Here is a 19,800-nt window from a genome sequence, read left to right as displayed (position 1 = left end):
TACATTTTAACTCTTCAAGCGCAGAGTAAATATTTTTCTTCACTTCTCCATCTTTTACGGTACATAGCCTGGCATATCTGCTGTTTTTTCCCTGTAATTTTATATATTTTTTCCTGGTGCAGAGCAAGATGCTGGACTCGATGCTCTCTCTTCAATCATATCCCGGCAAAAGCAAATGGGGCAGGAAATCGGGAATGAGCTGGATGAACAGAATGGTAAGAACGAGATTAATTTTGCTTCATTTTTTTGTAAGGTAGTGATTTTTTTTTTTTTTCTACTCCTCATACAACTTACACAAAAAGCGCTCCTTTTTGCCCACGAAGTAACCAGACTGTACTGCAAAGGTACAAATAACCACTGCAGATTCTATCTGTTCGTGACCGGTTGTTTTACCGTGTTTCACCACACCCCCTGCTGTGCGTGTGCAACGTGTAACGCTCGGTGTGTTTTTATCAAGCCTGCCTTTGGAAAGAAGAGACCAGTGATTATTTGTACATAGCACAAAATCAATTTTGTACTCGATCTTTTGCATTTTTCAGTTTGATGACAGGTTTTTTGGTAAGCTCTTAACGTGTTGCTGGGTTTCACGTCACCGTTCTTATTCTGTGTCTTTCTTTATTAACTAAACGGAAAAGTCTTAAGCCAGCGATTAAAGGCGGCGGGTTGTATTGTTTGCTGCAAATGGTTTGGATTTTGAAGGTTTCATGGCATTGAACGTAGGATCAAATTAACTGCAATATTGAACTAGAAGAGTACCTATTTTCTTTAAAACGAGCCGGTATCCAACTGGTGGAATTGCTCTCCTGTTAAATATGCTTTGTTACTCACTTAATTGTTCGCATGACATAAACCGTCCCTAGGAGAGCAGATCCTCCAGTCTCTCTGACTTTTTCATTTCTTACAATATGGTAATAGTTCAATTAGAGCCGTGGAACCCTGCCAGCTTTCTCCCTTGCACAAAGGCTTGAGCCATATGGTTTATCCTTGGGTTGTGTTGTGCTTAACCACTGAGAAGGTAAATGTCCTTTTACTTGCTAATAAATGATACGCTTAAATCAGCTTCTTCCTGGACCTGTATTTTTTTTTTCCCCTTGTATTTCTCTGCGTGTCTGCTCAGGGTGAGGGAGTTCCCGTATTAACAATCCTGTAACATGAAGTACTGCTTGGGAGCTCCGTTCCAGCTGAGAGCAGAGTAAGAGGAGGGCTTTCTCATGTTTGCCTTGCATACATGGCTAAATCCAGGAAGGATATGAAATGTCTAGAATATGTCTTTGTTTATTAATCTTAAGCTTGTTAAGAAATGGTTTGTGCAGCTGGGAGAAACTATGCTTAGTGGTCTTGTCATATTTTGATCCTCTGCCTCATGTGAGTAAAGAAATTTTCAATTAGAAATCTCAGTTTCCTAAGTTTCTTCTATTAAGCGTTGTTTTAAAAGTCATATTAATTGCTTTTTTTTTCTGCTCTAAATAGAAAACAGGTGGGAAGCACGAGCATGTTTACTAATTCTCTGTGAAACCTTGGTTTCTCATCAGGAAAATATATGATCTGTGTCCCATTTCCCACTGCTGGGGGTAGGGGAAAGTTCCCCAAATCCTTATGTTTTTGGGACCCTGAAGGTACTGTGTATTGTACCATCGCATTTCTGCGTGACCACGCCAGACTTTTTCTACCAACGAAACCTTGAAACATCTGTGAAATTGGGAATGCATTTACTCCTTTTCACGAATAATGCAGATAATGCCAGTTTTGTTTGTCTTACAGTTACAAAGCCTCGAGCAAAACTCTTGATTTTTCATGTGAGCTCTATTTTAGAGCTACAGGCAACTCTTTCTCAAAAGGCGGAAACTTCCCCGAGCGCCCAGAGTAAATAGCAGTGAGGGTTGCCTGTTGCTGACTGCAGGCCAGGTCCTGGGGGAAGAGAAAACGCCGAGTTGCCTCTGCTTCTTGCTGTCCTAGAATCACGAGAACAAAACCTGCCAGCCACGTAGAGCGTGTCGTTTGTAGATCTTTAAGCAGCCTGAAAAAGGTGGGAAATAGCCTGACTCTTACAGATGGGGACCGGATCACTCGGCCCTTGGCTCCATCGCTGCTGAGCAAGTGGAACGCCCATCTTTTCTCTGACTGTATGCAATTCCCCCTTTTTTTTTTTTTTGCAGATGCGAGGGGATATGGTCAGGCATTTCGTTGCCGCTGGCACACTGGGAAAGCTGAAATCCCTAGCAGAGTTTTCCAGGGGCTACTCTCCCTTTACGCATCTTATTTTGTGCCCCGTGCTTAACTATCTGCAGACTTCTCAGGCGCTCTGCCAATCTCGTGTCACTCTTATGCAGTCAGGTTGATGAGGATAACTGCCCTGTAATTTCCCCTGACTTGGAGTCTCTTTCCTTCCCAGTGCTGAGTGATAATGGCATCGTCTGTATTGTGGGGAGGCAGGGGAAGTTCATCTTCATTAAGTGCTGCATCAATATTTCTTTTTAGTCGAGTCAAATTTTCCATCAAATTGCCCGTTTCTACAGGAAGCCTGACTTCCACTTCGCTGACATGCTTTGGACGTCCCCGCCTTCTGCAACTAATTAGGTGCCTGTCACTTGTTCTGGCGTTATGATAAAACATGGCTTAATTCAGTAGTACTTGATAATGTCTGAAAGTTAATGAAACGGACTTCAGGGAGCTGGGTAGCTGTACTTATTTTCCAGAGAGCTTGTTACTCAGGCCTGCCTTTCTCCTTCCCTAGCAGCTCGGGCTCTCTGCTCAGTTGCGATATTTGCACTTCCCAGCTCTTCGAGGTGGCCCGAGGCACTTTCCCTTGAGTGCCAGTTGGTGTAGCTGTGCATTTGCAGATGCACAAGTATTGTAGGCATCCCAATTAATTATGCAAAGTTTACTTCTTGAGTAGAGTTGGTATGTGTAAATTCTTTTGTGTTTGTGAAATGACTGAAAAATGATTAAACTTTCGCTTTTAGAAGGGTAGTTACTTGGCAGTATCTATTTTTGCTTCGCTGGTGGGCTGACAGGCAGTGCCGAGGAGTAATGTTTGAGGTTTGTAAGAGGGCATCCCACAGACGGGCCCGGCCGTGGTGTTGCTGTGCTCTCCAGAAGAGCTGGTCCGTCTCTTCGGGCAGGCTGGACGACGCCAGCCTCGCTTAGCTCCACGTCCCTGCCGCACCCATCTTTCGGCTTCCTCCGTGGTGAGCGGACACGGGCAGGGGTCGCTCGGGTGTGATGCCTGCAGCCTGCCTGACACGTCCTCCTTGGGGCAGGGCACGGCACAGGGTCCTGGAAAAGCCCATTTTTCCCAGCTAATCAATCCTAAAGCGAGCCTGGGCTCCGACGGAGGTGGCTGCTTGGCAGAGGGCTCAGGCTGCCCTGAGCCGATGAGTCCTATCCTTTGATTTGGTTGTGACGTGGCCAAGTTTTAATTGGAGTCTCATGTTTTTCTTTACTCAGATTTTCAGTCCTTTTACTCAGATAGCTCTGTCCTTGAGATATTGTGGTTCTGCCCGAAGCCAACGGACCTTTTCAAACCTCCCGAGCGTAGAATTTCGCACTGATGGGCAAAGTGGAAGCAGGGTACCAGGAGATGTTGTTTTTTTCCAGCCTCAGGAGTCTGCTAGCAGTGGGAGAGATGGGGGATTAGCAAAAGAATTTTCCCATCGTTAATTCCAAATTTGGCCCCAGAAAACTTTCTGTAATCCTTTCATCTGTTACATAAAAAAAAAAAAAAGCAAGAAAGAAAATAGTGTAAATGGCCTCTGGCCCTGTTGATGAGGCAATCTAATCTAGTGCAATAATTTTGGAAGAATGCTTTCAGAAATTCTGAATGCTGTTTGTTTTACCCTTATAGAGACGTTGTTTTCTCATTGTGGCGTGCTTGCATGAGAATATAGTACTTGGTGACGGATGGTAAATATCGGTAGCTTGCAAAATTCATAGCGTTTGGCATTTTTACCATGTTGCTCGCCGTTTGGTATGTGCCGTCGAGGATGGAGTCTGTTGTTTCCGACTCCTTTAGAATTTATGTCAGAGCATAAATATGTTCGTAAATAGATAATCTGCAAAGCCAGACCACTGTAACATCCTTTCACTGGTCAAGAGCATGCTGTACGCACAGTGAATATCCAGCACATTTTAGCCAAAATGGCTCGTTCTAAGTAAACGATCTGTCATAATGATGCTTTAATTACACGGTTATGTAACATTTTAAATTTCTTGTCAAAACCAAATTTCTAAAACCAACCAAAAATTGAAGCATTGTGTGTTTTATTTTAACAGCTTTGCAAATCAAGGTTGCCGTGTCACCTCTGCTCAGCGGGTGGCACGCAAGCCTCCGAGGTGAACTCGCCTCAGCCTTTCGTTTGGTGCCAGCTCAATGGTCAAAGCCTGGGCCGTGCCTGGTACGTGATTTTTGTTGGCCTGACACGCTCCCGTCAAACTGCAATTTAGAGGCTCCACCTGAGACCGGCGCCCTGTTCTAGCTGTTGCTCTGCACACACAGAGGAGTATTCTTGTGGGTGGAGGTATCCCTGGTGGTGCAGAGGCTTGCTGAAAACAACACCAGAAATTGTAGCGCAGCAGGGATGCGCTTCATCTCTGCTAGGGCAGTGTTCAGCCGCAAGCCCATCTCTTCTGGTGCAGAGAGCCCAGGGGGTATATGTACGGTAAAGTGCTTCTCCTAAAGATTGTTATACGTGGCTATTGCATAATGAAAAAGGAACCCTGAAGTCGTTTCACATTTCTGTTTATTAAGAACATTTTTGCTATAATACAAACTAATTAGCGTTGTGCATGGAATATGTTTGAGTTATGAGACTAAAACCAATGGGGCCGTGGATATATTACCTCATTGTTAGGATTAGTTTGTAAATAAAAAAATGATTAAAGATTAAATTTTAAATTTTAAAAAATGTTCATCATCTTGTCTAAACAGTATGTGTTTTCATCATAGAGTTACAGTCCCGCACACTTTGACCCCCTTTTGGGATGGCTCAAGCCCTCTGGTTGCTGGGATTTGAAGGCGGTCAGCGCTCCCTGAGAAATGCTGAGCACCAGCGGGTTCAAGTTTTCTAAAAACCTCTGTAGAGAAGCATATGTTTTTGATATTCGGGTGTAAAACAACCATCCATAGCCTGACTGACCTCATACTATGCAGACAGATTTTTGTTTTGCTTGCTGAGCTTATTGTACGGAATAGAAACGACTTCGGTTTTATTGGGGAAACGTTCTGTCTGTCGCGTGCTGTTTAGTTGGAGTTGACCCTTCTTAGGGGAAAAGTTAACACCCATGTTAAAGCACTGCTTTTTGTCATGAGTGATCGAAATAGTGGAATATTTTGTCTCAATACGAACGCTCAGAAGTTGGGGAATGCCCAAAGCGAGGTTGGGTGGCGCTTGTTGTGTGTATTTCTAGGCTTGAGACAATTGCACACTGTTTTCTGCAGGTCCTGCCTCGTTTGTGCATAGGACGTGAGCTCTTCTGGGGTTGCGTTGAGTGTATGTGGTGACAAAAACTCTTTGTAAGGTCTCTGCCTCATTTCTTCCAGGTGTGGGAAAATGTTTAGTGAGTAAGGCAAGGGTTGTAAGAGGTTTTTGTGGTGGCAGCAACAGATAAATGTTGCCTTAGAGCATAGAATTATCTCTGCTCTTGCCCAGGAGCTCCATGTGATGGTGGTTAACCCATCTCAGCCAAGCTTTTTCAGAAGTGATTCCCTTCTCTGTGTGTGACTTGGCATCGCAGTAGGGTCTGGTTTGCAGAGGTTTTGAGCGTTGGCACTTAACACAAATTGGTGCTGGCTCTGCTCTGCGTGTAATGAATCATGGGACGGTTTGGGTTGGAAGGGACCTTTAAAGATCATCTTGTCCATCCCCCATGAAGTACGGGGGAATACGGAGTACTCTTTGGAAGCGTAGATAAAGTTTGGTTTATATGTGGCTTTTCAGAAAGAGGTTCAAACCCTCTGTTCCGGAACATCCAAAATAAACCTTAACTATTGATTTTCTTATTTTTCCTTCTGACTTGGGGATGATAGTGTTTCATCTCCCAGGGAAGCTGTCAAAATCAAAATACACTTGTACTTACTGCCAGGAGGGCCATCGATGGAAGGTCTGGGAGGAAGCTTTTAACTCTTCGGAGTGGTTGCAGTTGTGTGCAGTCCATAAGGAATGCTGCCTTGTGCTGGATGATGGGGGTAAAACGCAATATTCGGTATCTGTCAAGGAAGTGAGCCCTGCCGGTGCTGCCTCCTGAAGGAGCTGTGTCATGAAAACCAAGGTTCCACTGAGTTTGCAATGGATTGAAAAAATACATCTAAACAAAATAGTATTATTTATAGCATTTCCTAACCTTTTAAGTACATGACTTTGCTGCTTCAGTGTTTCCAGTGTTTATTTCTCTGTAAAATTTCCTGGTATTCTTAAAAAGAAAACTGAAAAACCAGGGAAGCCACTGCAGTAGGGATCTGCCTCCAAGCCTGGGTCAGCAGCCAGGTAACACCTACGCAGGGACCTCTGCAACGGAGGCTGACAGGGTAATTTTACTAGTGTTGGATGATGTGGAGCAGCATGAGAGAGGTGAGATATCTTGCCTGTGGGCTTCACGGATGGTTGCTGACAGCAGAGGTAAGAGTAAGGAGTAAGCATCTTTGTGCTGCCTTTCAGGCTCTGGTGGGATGGGTTTGTAACAGTCAAACTCGGCTGGGAGAACTCTAGTACAACAAAACAACCTATTTGTAAGTGTTGATGAGATGACAGGTCTGCAGTGGGTCTCACATAAGTCCTTCTTAAGAGTCGGTTCTGTCAAATGAGTTTGGATTTCCTCTGCAGAAGAGCCTTATGAGTAGGGGAAAAAAGTTAGGTGTCATTTTGACTTAAGAGTGGCCTTGGTGCTGTTTCCTGGGACTTTCTTGTAAGTAGTCTGTGGAAGCATGGGTTTGAATGAATGATTTTCAATAGATGTGATGTTGATTGGATAATTCTACTCAGAAATTAGGAATTGGTGGCTCATAATTGGAAGAGAAGGTGCGTTGAGTTGGGCTGTGTAGGTTTGACTGGTTCTGTTCAGCATTTTTGTTAAGGACATGGACGATGAAGTACACAGTGTACGTGTGCAACTCCCATGTACTACAGAAATGGGAAAGACTGCAGCTGGACTGGGAGTAATACTAGCACTCCTCCAAATGATCTTGACAAATGAGGGGGAAATTCAGTCAGGCTACGTGCAAGTGGTGACTCTTCTGTACGGGTTAAATTAAAGATGAGCGGTGTGTCCAGCTTTGGGGCCCTCGGCACAGGACAGACACGGGGCTGTTGGAGCGGGGCCAGAGGGGGCACAGAAATGTTCCGAGGGCTGGAGCCCCTCTGCTGCGAGGCCAGGCTGGGAGAGCTGGGGTTGTGCAGCCTGGGGGAGAGAAGGCTGTGGGGAGACCTTATTGCGGCCTTCCAGGGCTTAAAGGGGGCTGATAAGAAAGACAGGGACAGACTTTTTAGCAGGGCCTGTTGTGACAGGACATGGGACAATGGTTTTAAACTAAAAGAAGGTGGATTCAGATTGGACATAAGGAAGAAATTTGTTACGATGAGGGTGGTGAAACCCTGGCCCAGGTTGCCCAGAGAGGTGGTCGATGCCCCAGCCCTAGAGACATCCAAGGCCAGGCTGGACGGGGCTCTGAGCGACCTGACCGAGTTGGGGATGTCCCTGCTCGCTGCAGGGGGTTGGACTGGATGGGCTCTAAAGGTCCCTCCCAACCCATTCTCCGATTCTGCAGTGTATAGGGTCAACTCTTAAACCCGCCCAGATAGTATAATATTGTGGAAAAGGCTCTGGACAAGCCAGTGTTTTTGGAGAATATGCGATCCTTCGTTACACTTGGCGCTGAGGAGGGGACAGCGTGCAGGTTGGGCCAGAACTCCTCACGGTAACGTGGACGTGGGGAGCGGGCCCAGAGGGTGGGCAAAGGCACGCTTTAAAGCACTGAGGCGTGACCCACAAGGGAAGACGAACTGCTGGGGTAGCTGAGCTTGAAGAACAGAAGGCTGAGTTGGGAAGACGAGGTTCTTGAATGAAATAAGCTGGGTTGAGAGGGGAGGGAGAAGGCTTTTGGTAATGGGATTGGGTTGAGGTCAAAAGGAGCAGGAAAATCATTCCGACAGCAGTGCAGTGGCCTGTGTCAGGAGGTTGGGAAGTCCCCGTCGTGGAACGTCTTTAAGAACGTGTATTGTTCCTGACAGCTTGAGCTCGGTTAGAACAGGAGATGGACTAGACAACTGACTTTCTGTTGTGACCTTCTCAAGCTCTTTTTGTTTCCTCTCTCTTCTACAGCTTGGCTTCCTTCAGACTTCTCTTTCTGCTGCTTTTATTGAGTTGATCTTTAATCTTCCCTTCTGAATGTCTAATCCTCACTTTTGAAACTGCCCGTCGGTATTCCGGTGTTCTTGCTCAACTAGTTCCCCTTCTGGGTCCTTTTCCATCTCCCTCTAACTTCTCTGTGTCTTAATGTGAAAGCATTGGGGTACTGTAGCTCCTGAGGCCACTGGAGAGTCTTAACATGAAAAAAAACAGCATTGTTCTGAATTGGCTGAGGGATTTTGGCTGAAACTTTAATTTTTTATTTTTTTTTCTTTTAAATTCATCTGGAAGCAGACATCCAAGTTGGGAATCTTGAGCCTGAGTCGTTAAAGTTTTTCATCATTTTAAGCAACCGAAAATAGGGCCTTCTCGTGGGAAGCAACAAATGGCCTTAATAGCAGGTCATGCTACCGAGCCTGTGTGTATATTTTTGCTATGCTCTGCGTACACATAATACTGGGAGATGATACTTTTTCTTTCAGTATTTTTGTACAGCTTGACGCAGCGCTTACAGAAACAGATAAACCAGCGAGGCACAACCTGGATGAGGATAAAAGCGTTGCTCTTCTGAAATCTGACTGGGCTCCTACATACTCGCACACATACACAATGAGTCTGTCTGGCCTCTTGGCACGGTTCGCATTTTTCCTTGAATAGTTCAAGCCGTAAAATAACTGTTCAACATTTGTCTTCTCAATTATGTGGATTTTTCCACAGTTAGTCAATCCCTACCTCACCCACACCGCGGTGGGGAGGGGGGGAAGCTGTCTTCCTTCATCTGTCTTCACGGTGATCAGAAATGCTGGAGGAATTACTGTGGAGGAAAAATGAGTTTCTAACTTTTTTTTGTAAGCCTTTCAGGATTTCTCGATACAAATTATGATCTTAAACATCGTGTTTGTTAAGTCTCATCTTTAGTTTTCTAGCAGGGCTTTTGGAAAGCTCTAATAGGGATATAAGCCTCAACTTTTAGCAAAAGAGAGTTTTTTTCCCATCTGCTTCTTCAGCCATTTGATTTAAACTGTTTAAAAAGAAAACAAAACCTAGCTGTAATTGTAGATATTTCAACACTCTGATGATTTTTTTCCGTGTTAATTTAGCTTTTCCCCCTGTTCAAGAAAAAAAATCTCAAATTGAGACCATAGAGAGGGGTTTTATTTTCCTAGCCTGCTTTCCTGCTTTCTTAGGGTGGCTGTCTGTCATGCATCGTAAAGAAGCAAAGGGGCACAAACCCAGCCTGTTCTCCTTTACAGCCCCTTTTTGGTAAATCACATACCTGTCGGTGAGCAGCTGAAATTACATGTGCTGACCTTACAGATGCTGCTTGCAGAAAAGGCAGGCAGGAAATAAATTCTCCCGTGCAGAACAGCCTTCGCGAGAGGATCTAAGAAACTGTTACGGGAGCTTCTGTATCATTTTATTTATTTTGCCCTCACAGATAATGCGGAGGTAGTTTATCTGGCTCATTGTCCCTGAGTACTGTCCCTCTGGTTTTTGGCTCCTGCTCCCTGTAAGCTGGTGTTCAGTGTGAACGGGACGCGTCAGCTCCAACGTTTTCAAACGATGACGTATCCCTGTCTCTGGGCAATATTTTAGTCTCGAATCGTTAAGCACCACTTAAGCTAAAAATAATGTTTTATTTTAAATAATTGCTATTTGTGGCAATGAAAAGCGGCTTGAGGCTTTATACTTCAGTTTATACTTTAAAAGACACTATCTTCAGTGCTTCCTCTGTCCCTTCCCCTTTTCAGAGAACTTTCTGAGGATTTTCTGGGGAAGAAGTAGGCGACTGCTCCATCCCGCATCACTTGATAACTTGCTTGCCTAGGCATCGTTGGAAAGAAGGTGACACTCAGGCTTAAAAGAAAGTCATGCTTGGTAGGAACCATATGCTCTTGCGTCATGGTGATTTCGGTGAGTGGGCTGTTGGATGCTTAATAGGCTTTTAATAGATTTCCCAGAAAACTTGTAGGGTCGAAACCTGAACGGTTACAACACAAGAGAGAATAAGAAACCCATGTTTCTGGGCACGTTATTATCGTGAGGTATTGCTGGAATCCGAAGAGTGCTTTGAACTGGATTTACTCACCACCGAGCGGGTTGGTGAGCGCGCTCTAGCAGATTCTCCTGGTTTTCCCATTACCTCCAACTGTGCTTCCAGCTCGTGTCTCCTCCTGTCTTTGCACAAAGATACTCTCCTCACTGTTTCTCTCCTCTTCCCCTAGACGCTGAGTAAAATACATTGCTTCTCTGATCATTATGTTAGCATCCTTTGGTAACTGTGGCTTACTGTGCCTGAGATCGCTGGTGCTGACTTGGCCAGTGTCAGCCTGGTGTCCAGCACAACTCAATATCCAGCAGCGTTTGTTGCTCCCAAAGACGTCGGGCAGGGTTCATAGGTGCGGCGCTGCGGGCGGACTTGCCTTGCGGTTTTGAAGTGTTGGATGTTGAGAGTTTAAGAAAGTTTAAGTGCCAGAGTTGTGCCTATAGGGTCTGTGGGAGCTGGGTTTTACAGAGGGATTTTAGCCTCTTCTATGTCAGACCTTCTTTAATGCCAGGGAGATGTAGTGTGAAAAGCAGTTTGGATGCAGTGCTTTGGAGTTGAGGTGAGGCGGCAGAGCAGGATATCCTGTTAATTATGAGAGCTCAGGTTCTGAGCTGGAGGTGGGTTGAGATCAGGGCAACCCTTCCTGCAGCCTGGAGGGGCTGCACGTGATGTGTAGCAAAGCATTCGGAGGGTGTGCCCAGCAGGTGAGAGCGTGGATGGACGCAGCGGGGAGGCTCATACCATCTCCTCCCAGCGGTGCTGGGGAAAATCCCCGCCAGACCGGTGCCGAGGCCGCTCCAGCCCTGCGCTTTTACTGAGCAGCCCTGAAACACAGATCTCCTTGTGGCATCTGTATTGAAAATTGATAGACACTAGCACATCTATCAGTTGCCAGGCAGCTTCAGTTCTTTGCTGATCTGTTTTGCAATAAATAAATGTAACATATGGAATCGCTTTGGTAATCAGCACCTCTCAGAACGCGAAAATGAAGTGCAACATCTTGCAACGCTCTGACCATAGCAAGAACAGAAAGCAGGATAAAGCTGGCTGCTCCAAGTGCTTGCGTGCAGATGGAGCTCTGTTGTGCAGGATTTGAACGGGAAACGTGGCTTTCTTCCTTGTTTAAATACTGCGTAGATATTTGTAAAATCTGCTCTTAGGCCCAGCCTGGAAGTGGCAGGTAATACTTGGCTACGCTCAGACGCCGCAGTCGGCGCCACGGCTGCCCGTTCGTGTGCGTGCGCACGGTGCGGCCCAGCTGGGTGGGAGCAGTCGTTTGCTCAAAGCTGCATTTCAGTCAAAAACGTAATTAATGTGACATAGACGTGGGATGCTTTTAAAATGGAGTTGATATCTTACAGGATCCCGAGATCACTTAAAAACGCACAAAATAATTGTACTGTAATTATTATTGCTATAAATGAAACAATAAAGTAACTTCCTTGCAAGCTTGGGTGGAATAAGTCTTACATCAGCAAGTCAAGAAAAGGTTATGCTCGTATTAAAATGTGGGTTTTCCCCATGCATCCCGAAACAGATATGGTGTAGGTATTATCCCGTTTGTGCCATGTATTGTGAAAAATATTCTGCCTCACTGCCCGACTCTAGTCCTCCTCTACTGTCTGATGACCTCTGGGTGTGGATGCGATGATCTTGTCGCTCCCAGGACCCTACTTTTGCTGTTGGACGTCAAGAACTAGAGCGATCCTGCAATACGACGGTACTACAGGTCTTGGACACGGAGGCAGACATGATTCCTCCTGATTCTCTCCTGACAGAGTTTTGTAAGAAACACTTCAGCATGAAGGGGGTAAATCACAGACTTGAAAGAAGATACCGTAATACAAACCGGCTGGCGTCAGAGTGCAAGGGCGCTATCAAATATGTCTTTTGGCTACGTCCATCGCATTGTTCTGAAATAACTCCAGTGGCGTTTGATCTCAGAATTTTGTTGGAAATTTTCTAACAGAATGAAGTTTTGCTGAAAAATGCTGGTTTGAATCCAGAGTCTTTAGTCTGAAACATCTGGGCCTGACGGCATTTTTCCAAGCTCCGGGTAGGAATTCAAGGGATACCTTTGCCTGTGATAAAGTGATGAATTTGGCCCTGGGACAGCGAGGCCGCGGGGTTCCCGGGTCTGAAGTAGGATGCCTGATGGATTGACCTAGGGACCGGAGACTCCAGAGTTCCCAGCAGCCGCTTGATTGAACCTGGAGCATCAGTGTCCCTTTGGACTGAGCAGAAATGCTGAAAGGAGTGTTGGTTTCAGGTACTGCCAGAGGTTTGAGAAGGTTGGGTTTGGTCTGTTTTGGGCAGACCCCGTGTAGAAATAAGATAACATTTGGCATCAACTCCTAAAATGCCTTTTTTTTTTTTTTTCCCTTTTATAACTGTGACCTTTGTGTTCGTAGTGCCATGTTGGAACTCGAGAGGACAGCGACATAAGACAACCCGCTACGGCTGACAAAGCCAGCCACAGCATTGTGCGAGCACCATCTTGCCGATGCCCATGGTTGTGGTGCCCTGCAGCAGCATGGGGGGAGGCGGTCGGCGCCCCGTGCCTCCCTTCGCAAAGACTGCAGGGCCAAGCCTTGCTTTTCGGGGTGGAGAGATGATTTTTGTTTCTTACTGGTTGTTAGTCATAGGGTTGTTTTTTTTTTTATGCATGCAAGAGAATTTTACTGGAAAAAATGGTGATTCCGAGAAGAAACTTGTGAATGATTTACTTTACTGTGTTGAAACTCTTCTAACTGCTGTTGTGTTGCAGAGGTCTAGTATCTCTGCTGTAGCACAGCTATGCAGTGCTGGAGGGGACTGACGCTAGCCTTGGAGATGGTCCTTAGCTTGAGGAAAAGCTTGGCTTGGCTGACCTCGACCTCTGAAATCTCCTTGAAGATGCTCTGATAGAGTCCTGTTCATTTATCCGCTTAGTTTCTCCAGGTAATGATTCCCTGGGCAAGCTTTGCCTTGGGCTTGCTGGGGTAAGTGGAACTTCACCGTGGTCTGGGGTTCAGAGGCCGGGGTAGGGCTCACCAGGTGGAGAGAAAGCAGGAGATGCCTGTCGGCAGTGCAGGTGCGGCAGGAACGAGCTGCGGGCTGGGACAGTGTCTCAGGGAGAAGGATCTTTCCAGGCTGGGGGTGTCCAGGACAGTGCCCCAGGCAAGCTGGGGGATCTCTTCATTTTGCTGTTCCCTGCCTCTTGCGCTCCCGCCTGCCGCCTGGGCGTCTTACTGCAGTCGCTGTGCTTGCAGTAAGGGAGGAGCTCTGTTACCTGCTGTTATTTTGGAATATCAACATTTTCCGTATCCCTGTGTTATCCAGTTGCTATGCAACAGGGTGTGGGTATCGCATTACTGTAATTGGGTTTTCAACCAATGTTTGTAGATAACGTGGGGTTTTGCCAAAGAAAATTAGCAGTGTGAATTGAACTCTAAGGTGGCCTTCCGAAACGTGATATTTTAAATGAATAGAAGATCAGATAAGCTTCCTTCTGGTCGAGCTGAGGACATAGACAACTTTTTATGTAATAGTTCCCATTATAAATAAGTATTTTTACTTGAAAATTATTATTAGGACCGAGGCGTCTTAGAGCACCAGCCTGTGGACAGAGAGAGAAGACTGTAGCACGGTGCACATTCCTATGCTAATGATCAAAGAGCTTGTGAGAATTTGGGCTGGATTTTTTGTGAGAATTTGGCTGAATTTTGGCATTTACTGGTACTGGTGCATCTGTGTGGCAGCTGGGGTCAGTGTTGACCACTTGGGGTTTCCCCACTGTTTTATGGTACTTTGCTAATCACAGGTAATTGTAGTGGTGCTTAAACTTGAGTAGAGCCTATTTAGCCTAAGTGTAGTGCTTTCTGCTAGCTAAGCTGTTGTGACCTCACTTCTTACGGAAAAGCTCCATTTGATGCTTTGTTACAATAGGAAGTGTAATAGTTTTGCTATGGGTAATGTGGGTGGTGTGTTTTCAATGAAGGGAAAATGACTTTCATAGTTGGAGACCACAGGACTTTGTCAGGGAAGGTCTGAAGCTTTGTATGTAAAGTCAGTTTATTCCTCCTCTTTGTTACAGGGCTGCACCTTCATCCCCAGCGGTTTGTGCTTACTCTTAAAGCAGGGGGGTTGAATATTCAGCGCTGTTGAGCACGAAGGAGGTAGAAAAGCACTGACAGGAGAGGTTCTTCACGTCTGGGTGTTGTGTTACTGACAATGACTCTTAGTAACCTCCTGTTCTTCCTGAGCTCATTGTCATTCCGGAGACTTGTCTAATCCCTCCCCTCCAGTTCTGTTCTCCACTTTCTGAAACTCGTTTGCCAAGTTTTCTTGTGCTGGACCAGAACTAGAGACAACCGATTTAACCTGATCATTGGTTTTCCCTCTTGAGCTCCGTATTGCTTCCCTCCAGGGCAGGCCGGGCGACTGAAGGGTCTTCGCTCAGCATCCATTTGTTGAAATCCAAGTCTGCTGCTGTGTAGCTGTGGCAGGACCGGGGTGGGGTGGGCGGCTGTGAGGCGCACGGTCCCCTCTCTTAGGAAGAGTGGTCGGGTGCTGTCTGTTGCATCTCGGCCCATGGAAAGGAGAAGTTTGCTGGGGCTTCTCCTAGCACAGCACTTGAGAGCCTGTGGGGCTTGCTGTGCCTCTGGGGTGCTACTGGTGGAAGATACGATCGTTTTCCTCGCCATGGAGCCACTTGTGTGATGGGGCGCAGAAAGCAGAGACGGACATCTGCATCGGGGACCAATTCCACCTTCCCTTAACACTTCAAACAGATTTTTATCTTTCAGGCGAGGTGCCGGAGAAAGGAAACCAGCATATTTTAGTTGACTTTTGCGCCGACCCATGTCAGCGCTCAGGACGGAATACCTCGTGATCTGTCTCCCCACATTGCAGTTAGGTGTTGAAGAGGCATGTTTCTGTTTCTTTTCCTAGCATAAAGGAAATCTTTGAAATGGAAATAAACCCCGAAGCCACCGTATGCTTCCTCACCGGCTCTATATCAAACTGGAATTCACGTGGGAAGAGTGACGCAAGAGGTGTCGTTAAGTGGTGGAAGGTTGCACCCCTCAGAAGCAAACATAAATCAGAAATATAGTAATCAAAGCTGATTTCAAAGAAATCTTCCTGCCTTATTATAAGCATAAGACAAATTTCTCACTCTACTTTCTGTTGAATAGTCACAGTGCAACTGCGATGGCATTTCCAGCAAAATTTTCAAGGCTGAGGCATGTCCTTATAATGGGCTGCCCTTGTAGGAGAGGTGATGTGCCGGCCCGTGAGTAGCTCACATTGGCCTTGCTCAGAACGGCCGTGCTGACGCGCTGGTTGCTGTAGGACATACGTCGTCACCCGGCTGTGCTTGGTCGTTCCTCAACTTCCCCTGCCTTCCGTTGCTCTTCGTGGTGGGGAGGCTACAGCTCAGGGACACCCCGCGGCTGTTTTGAATATCTGTGTGTCTGTGTGGTTTTATTCTGAAGGTAATAATTGTTCCTCCGTCCCTGCTGAAAGACAAGGCTTTGGGTTTTCGTGAATAATGGCGAAAAAACGTGAATATGGGGATGGACGGACACAGCTTTTAAAGAGAGCACGTGCCAGGCTTGCTCTACTTCGCACTGTTTTCAGCTTGAAACAAGCTGAATTAGATCCTTTAGGATGTGTGTGGAGTTTTGTCTGTTTGATACTTTTTAAAGGTGGTTATGTTTCTTTTTATCACAAAAACCTTTATGTATTTGATGTGGAACTGAAGAATGATCAACGTTCTTACCTGCAAAGGCAAAACGCAGGTGGGAACCTGACCCCGTCAGCCAGCTGCAGGACTCATTCCTGTAGGAAGGGGAATAGTTTCATGCACAAAATACCCAGGAAGTTTTTTTCTGTTCTACTCTTCAAGTCCCCGTGGGCGCTTGCCAACATCATCTCCTTGCTTAAGAGGACCTTGATTCGCAGATATGAATTAGTATTTGCTGGCTGTTGGACTGAAGATGCTCGGCCGTTGTGCAGGACACGGGGACGCTTGATCTGTCGGAGCACGTGAGGAAACCTTGTTTGAAAGAAGACGGAGGGAAGTGGCGGGGGACGTCGGGACTTCTGTGGCCTGGCTTCTCGTCCAGCGCATGAACATTGTCCACTCAGTTCAGTTGTGGCAGCTGGACAGTTTATCCTCTGAAGTTAGTAGGAAGATTAAGAAAAATGCTCTCATTTCAGAGTCGCCAGGAGCCTTTATAAAGAATATATTTTAAACAAGTCTCCCAATATAATGTTTAAAGAAATTTGAAGGGGAAAAACAGTCTTAACAGGGATTAAATAGAGCAGCTGGGCATTAAAAGCAGCAGATATTGTCTGCCTAAAGTCATCTGAATGTACTAATGTCACCAAAACACAAAGACAGCAGAGAAGCCATTCTTTGGTTGTGGGATAGAAACGTTTCATAAGCTTCATAACTCGGGCTGTTGATCGCTGCTCCGCTGAAGTTCCCATCGGATCTTCCGGTGTTTTCGAGGCAGAGCGGTGGTGGTAACCACTGAAACTTCCAATTTTAGCTTTGCTCAGAAGATCTTAGGTAAATCAGGAAGATGCGTCATTGCTGGCAGTGGCTGTCAGATGCTGCTTCGCTTCTTTCTGCCCAAGGCTGAAAACCGATTGCCTGCGATACAGACGCCTAAAGCTGTCAGGAGTGCTGTGGTGCTCCCTCGTGTTATCCGTGCTTTCGTGTTTCTTCCCTCGGAGGGGTGGATGCTTCTGTTCTTGGACTAAACTAACATCTCTTTCATGCCAGCTGAAGGAGTTGGGGGTCGAGCTGGTGGTCGCCGCTGCGAGCGTGTGGTAACTTCTGTAGGGTGAACGGGGGCTCAGAGGGGCAAACGAAGTCAGTGCTCGCTGATGCTATTCACGTGCAGTCTGCTTTTCTTGATCTGTTTTAGGGATTGGAAGGCTCCCTTCTTCTGGAAAAAAGGAGGAGGAGCGGGGGAAGAGAAATCCAACAATTAATACGTTTCCGTGTTCCTTTCCCCACATCCTAAACATGAAAAATATCAGTAAGCTTCCCTTTGGCCCTGGGGGAAGAAAAAAGGAGTCTCCAGCTGGAATTTGTGAAGCTTTGTTGAACAAACGAGCGGTGTCATGGGTTTGTGGCAATCTCGCTAGAGCACAAGTGGTGTGCTGAGAGTGAACAGCCGTTTCATGCACACTTAAACTGTCCTGAACCACTACCCTCCCCAGTAATTCTTCATCCTTTCCATGTGGGAGAGAAGCACAGAATAAACCGTTTAAAGAGGAGAGTTAGAAACCAAAAGGTATATTTTATCCCTTGTAAAAAGAAGGCCCCGCTTTTCTTCTTGCTTTTAATATTGCCTGAAATAACGCGTATATGTTATTTTTGAGGTGCTTTTTAAGCACAGGGTCAGCAAGTGGCGCGGGTTTGGTGATCCTGCAGTCCTGCGCCTGCCGGTGATGCTGTTTCGGAGGAATGTGTTTTCCCCCTCCTAGACTTCTCCTTAAAACAGTTGCCCAACTGTTTTAAAAAGAAAAAATAAAAGTGCCATCTGGAGGGGAGGAGGAGATGGTGGTGCTCCTTCCCAGCCGCAGTGCTGCGCGGCAGAGAAGCCTCAGCGGGTCAAGCACATCCAGCTACTCAGTAGTGAAGAGTCCCTCCCCTCCGGCCTGACCCTGGGAGCAGCAGCATACCTGCCTCCTGGCTCTCCTTCTCCATCCCGGTGATGAGATGCACTTGATGCACTTCGGGTATGTTTTGCAAGGTGCTGAGCCAGAGGTTAGGCATTGCTGTAACGCTCGTGTGTCTCTAGTGCTGTGGCTCAGCTCCTCCAGGAGCTTGACTTTGCTCGTTTCATTCTCTTGCTCCTGAAAATAGCAGTGTGTTTTATTTTTTTCCTTAAATTGACGTAAAACTATCACCGATGAATTCTTCTCCTGAGAAAATGCAATAAAGTAAATAAGGGAGGGACTAATGTTCCGCACCCATGTCGCCTCATTTAAACTCTTCTCAGCTCAGCGTGGCTCTGCCGATGGGCAAGAATTGTTGGCCAAGAGCTGTGTAGTCCTTTCCTGCCCCTTTCGGGCAGGGACGCTGAGCACCGCCTGGGCCTGCCTGCATTTTCCTGAAGTAGCTGTCCTAAAACTGCTCCTGTGCTTAGCATGGCCCTTCCGTGCTGGGGTTACCAAGGGCAGTGTCTGACCCCTGTTTTGCTCCGCTCAGTGTGCTCACTACCCTGTTTCTCTTGAATTTATCAAGTTTATTTTAGTTATCTCCCTGCCTGAACTTCCTTTTCTCAGTAAGTGAGAGGGAAGACGGTATCTTACTTTTCGCTGGAAATTAGTTCCCTTCTTGGCATTTGGATAGTTGGTGGAATTAATAAAATATGTGTATATGATCTCCAAATTCAGAGAAAAATGTTCTGCGTGGGTTCCTGTGTTTAGTACCCAAAGCCCTCCTTAGCAAACAGCTCTGGCGCTTGGGTTTGCTGCTTTCAAGCTGTTGAGTTCGTTACAAGAACAATCCAGGCACGCCTGTGCCTTCCCTGCAGGCGCAGGCGTTGGCTGTGCAGGCTGGAGGCTGAGGGTCCAGCAACCTGCTGCGGTCGTACAGCACCAAGCGTGGCAGCAACGTCAAGCGGTCCACGATGCCTTCGGGTCAGGCAGCGCCTCCTGGAAGAGCCGTCGAGGTGAATTCTTTCCCGAGTCCTCTCTGTGTGCACAGGAAAGGGAGTCTGCGTGCACCGAGCAGGCGGTAACCTGGAAGCGAGGCCAGCGGATCACGGCGCGCTGCATTCCTCCAGCTACTCCCTGCGGGCGCTGTGCGAGATGATGGATATTTCAGCATCTTTGTTCTTTGTTTTCCTTCTAACACTGGAGGAGTTTAAATCACTGGAAGAGAGGGCTTGACACTTCTCCAGTTACACAAACAAGTGGTGCTGCGCTAGCTGAAGCAGAACAGCGTGTTTTGGGAGAGGTGAGCGGAGACCTCGAATGCCGTTCTTTGAGAAAGGTCTTTCTCCAAGTCACAGCTGTGACACGGGCTTTACGCTTACAGGTACTGCAAAAGCTGGGCCGCTATTGCGGAGCCCGGGATGCTTTCCAGTAACTGTGTGTGCCTAACAAGGAGCTTATCGCCGTGTAGTGCTTGGGCCTGGATCCTGAATAAAATATACTGTGCGTTGTCAGATGCTTAACTAAAAGAAAATAGAAGATGTTGGCTTACCTTTTAACTTCAGCTGGTTCTTTCTCTTAAAATAATAATTCTCAGGGAAATATTAATTTGTTCCAGCTTCCATGGAGCAATCCCCTGTCCCCCAAACTTCAACGAGGAAAAATACGACTGCGTAGGTGCAGCTTCGCCAAAGCAGGAGATATCAGGTTGCACGTTCATTTCTGATTCTCAGCAGTAGCACGTGGATTTA

The 19,800-nt window shown here is 46.5% G+C and overlaps 1 protein-coding gene across 2 annotated transcripts in view; it reads left to right on the top strand.

Annotated features, from left to right (window-relative positions):
* The window catches only part of STX8 (syntaxin 8), a 107,857-nt gene that overhangs the window by 17,631 nt on the left and 70,426 nt on the right, over positions 1-19,800 (top strand). For both annotated transcript variants that reach the window (XM_075111038.1, XM_075111039.1), the window contains exon 6: positions 123-215. In XM_075111038.1, the coding sequence (XP_074967139.1) occupies positions 123-215 (93 nt within the window). The remainder of the gene's footprint in view (positions 1-122; positions 216-19,800) is intronic.

This window comes from Phalacrocorax aristotelis, chromosome 16, assembly GCF_949628215.1.
Source record: "Phalacrocorax aristotelis chromosome 16, bGulAri2.1, whole genome shotgun sequence".
NCBI classification, from domain to species: domain Eukaryota; kingdom Metazoa; phylum Chordata; class Aves; order Suliformes; family Phalacrocoracidae; genus Phalacrocorax; species Phalacrocorax aristotelis.
This window is presented reverse-complemented; position numbering and strand designations above follow the sequence as displayed.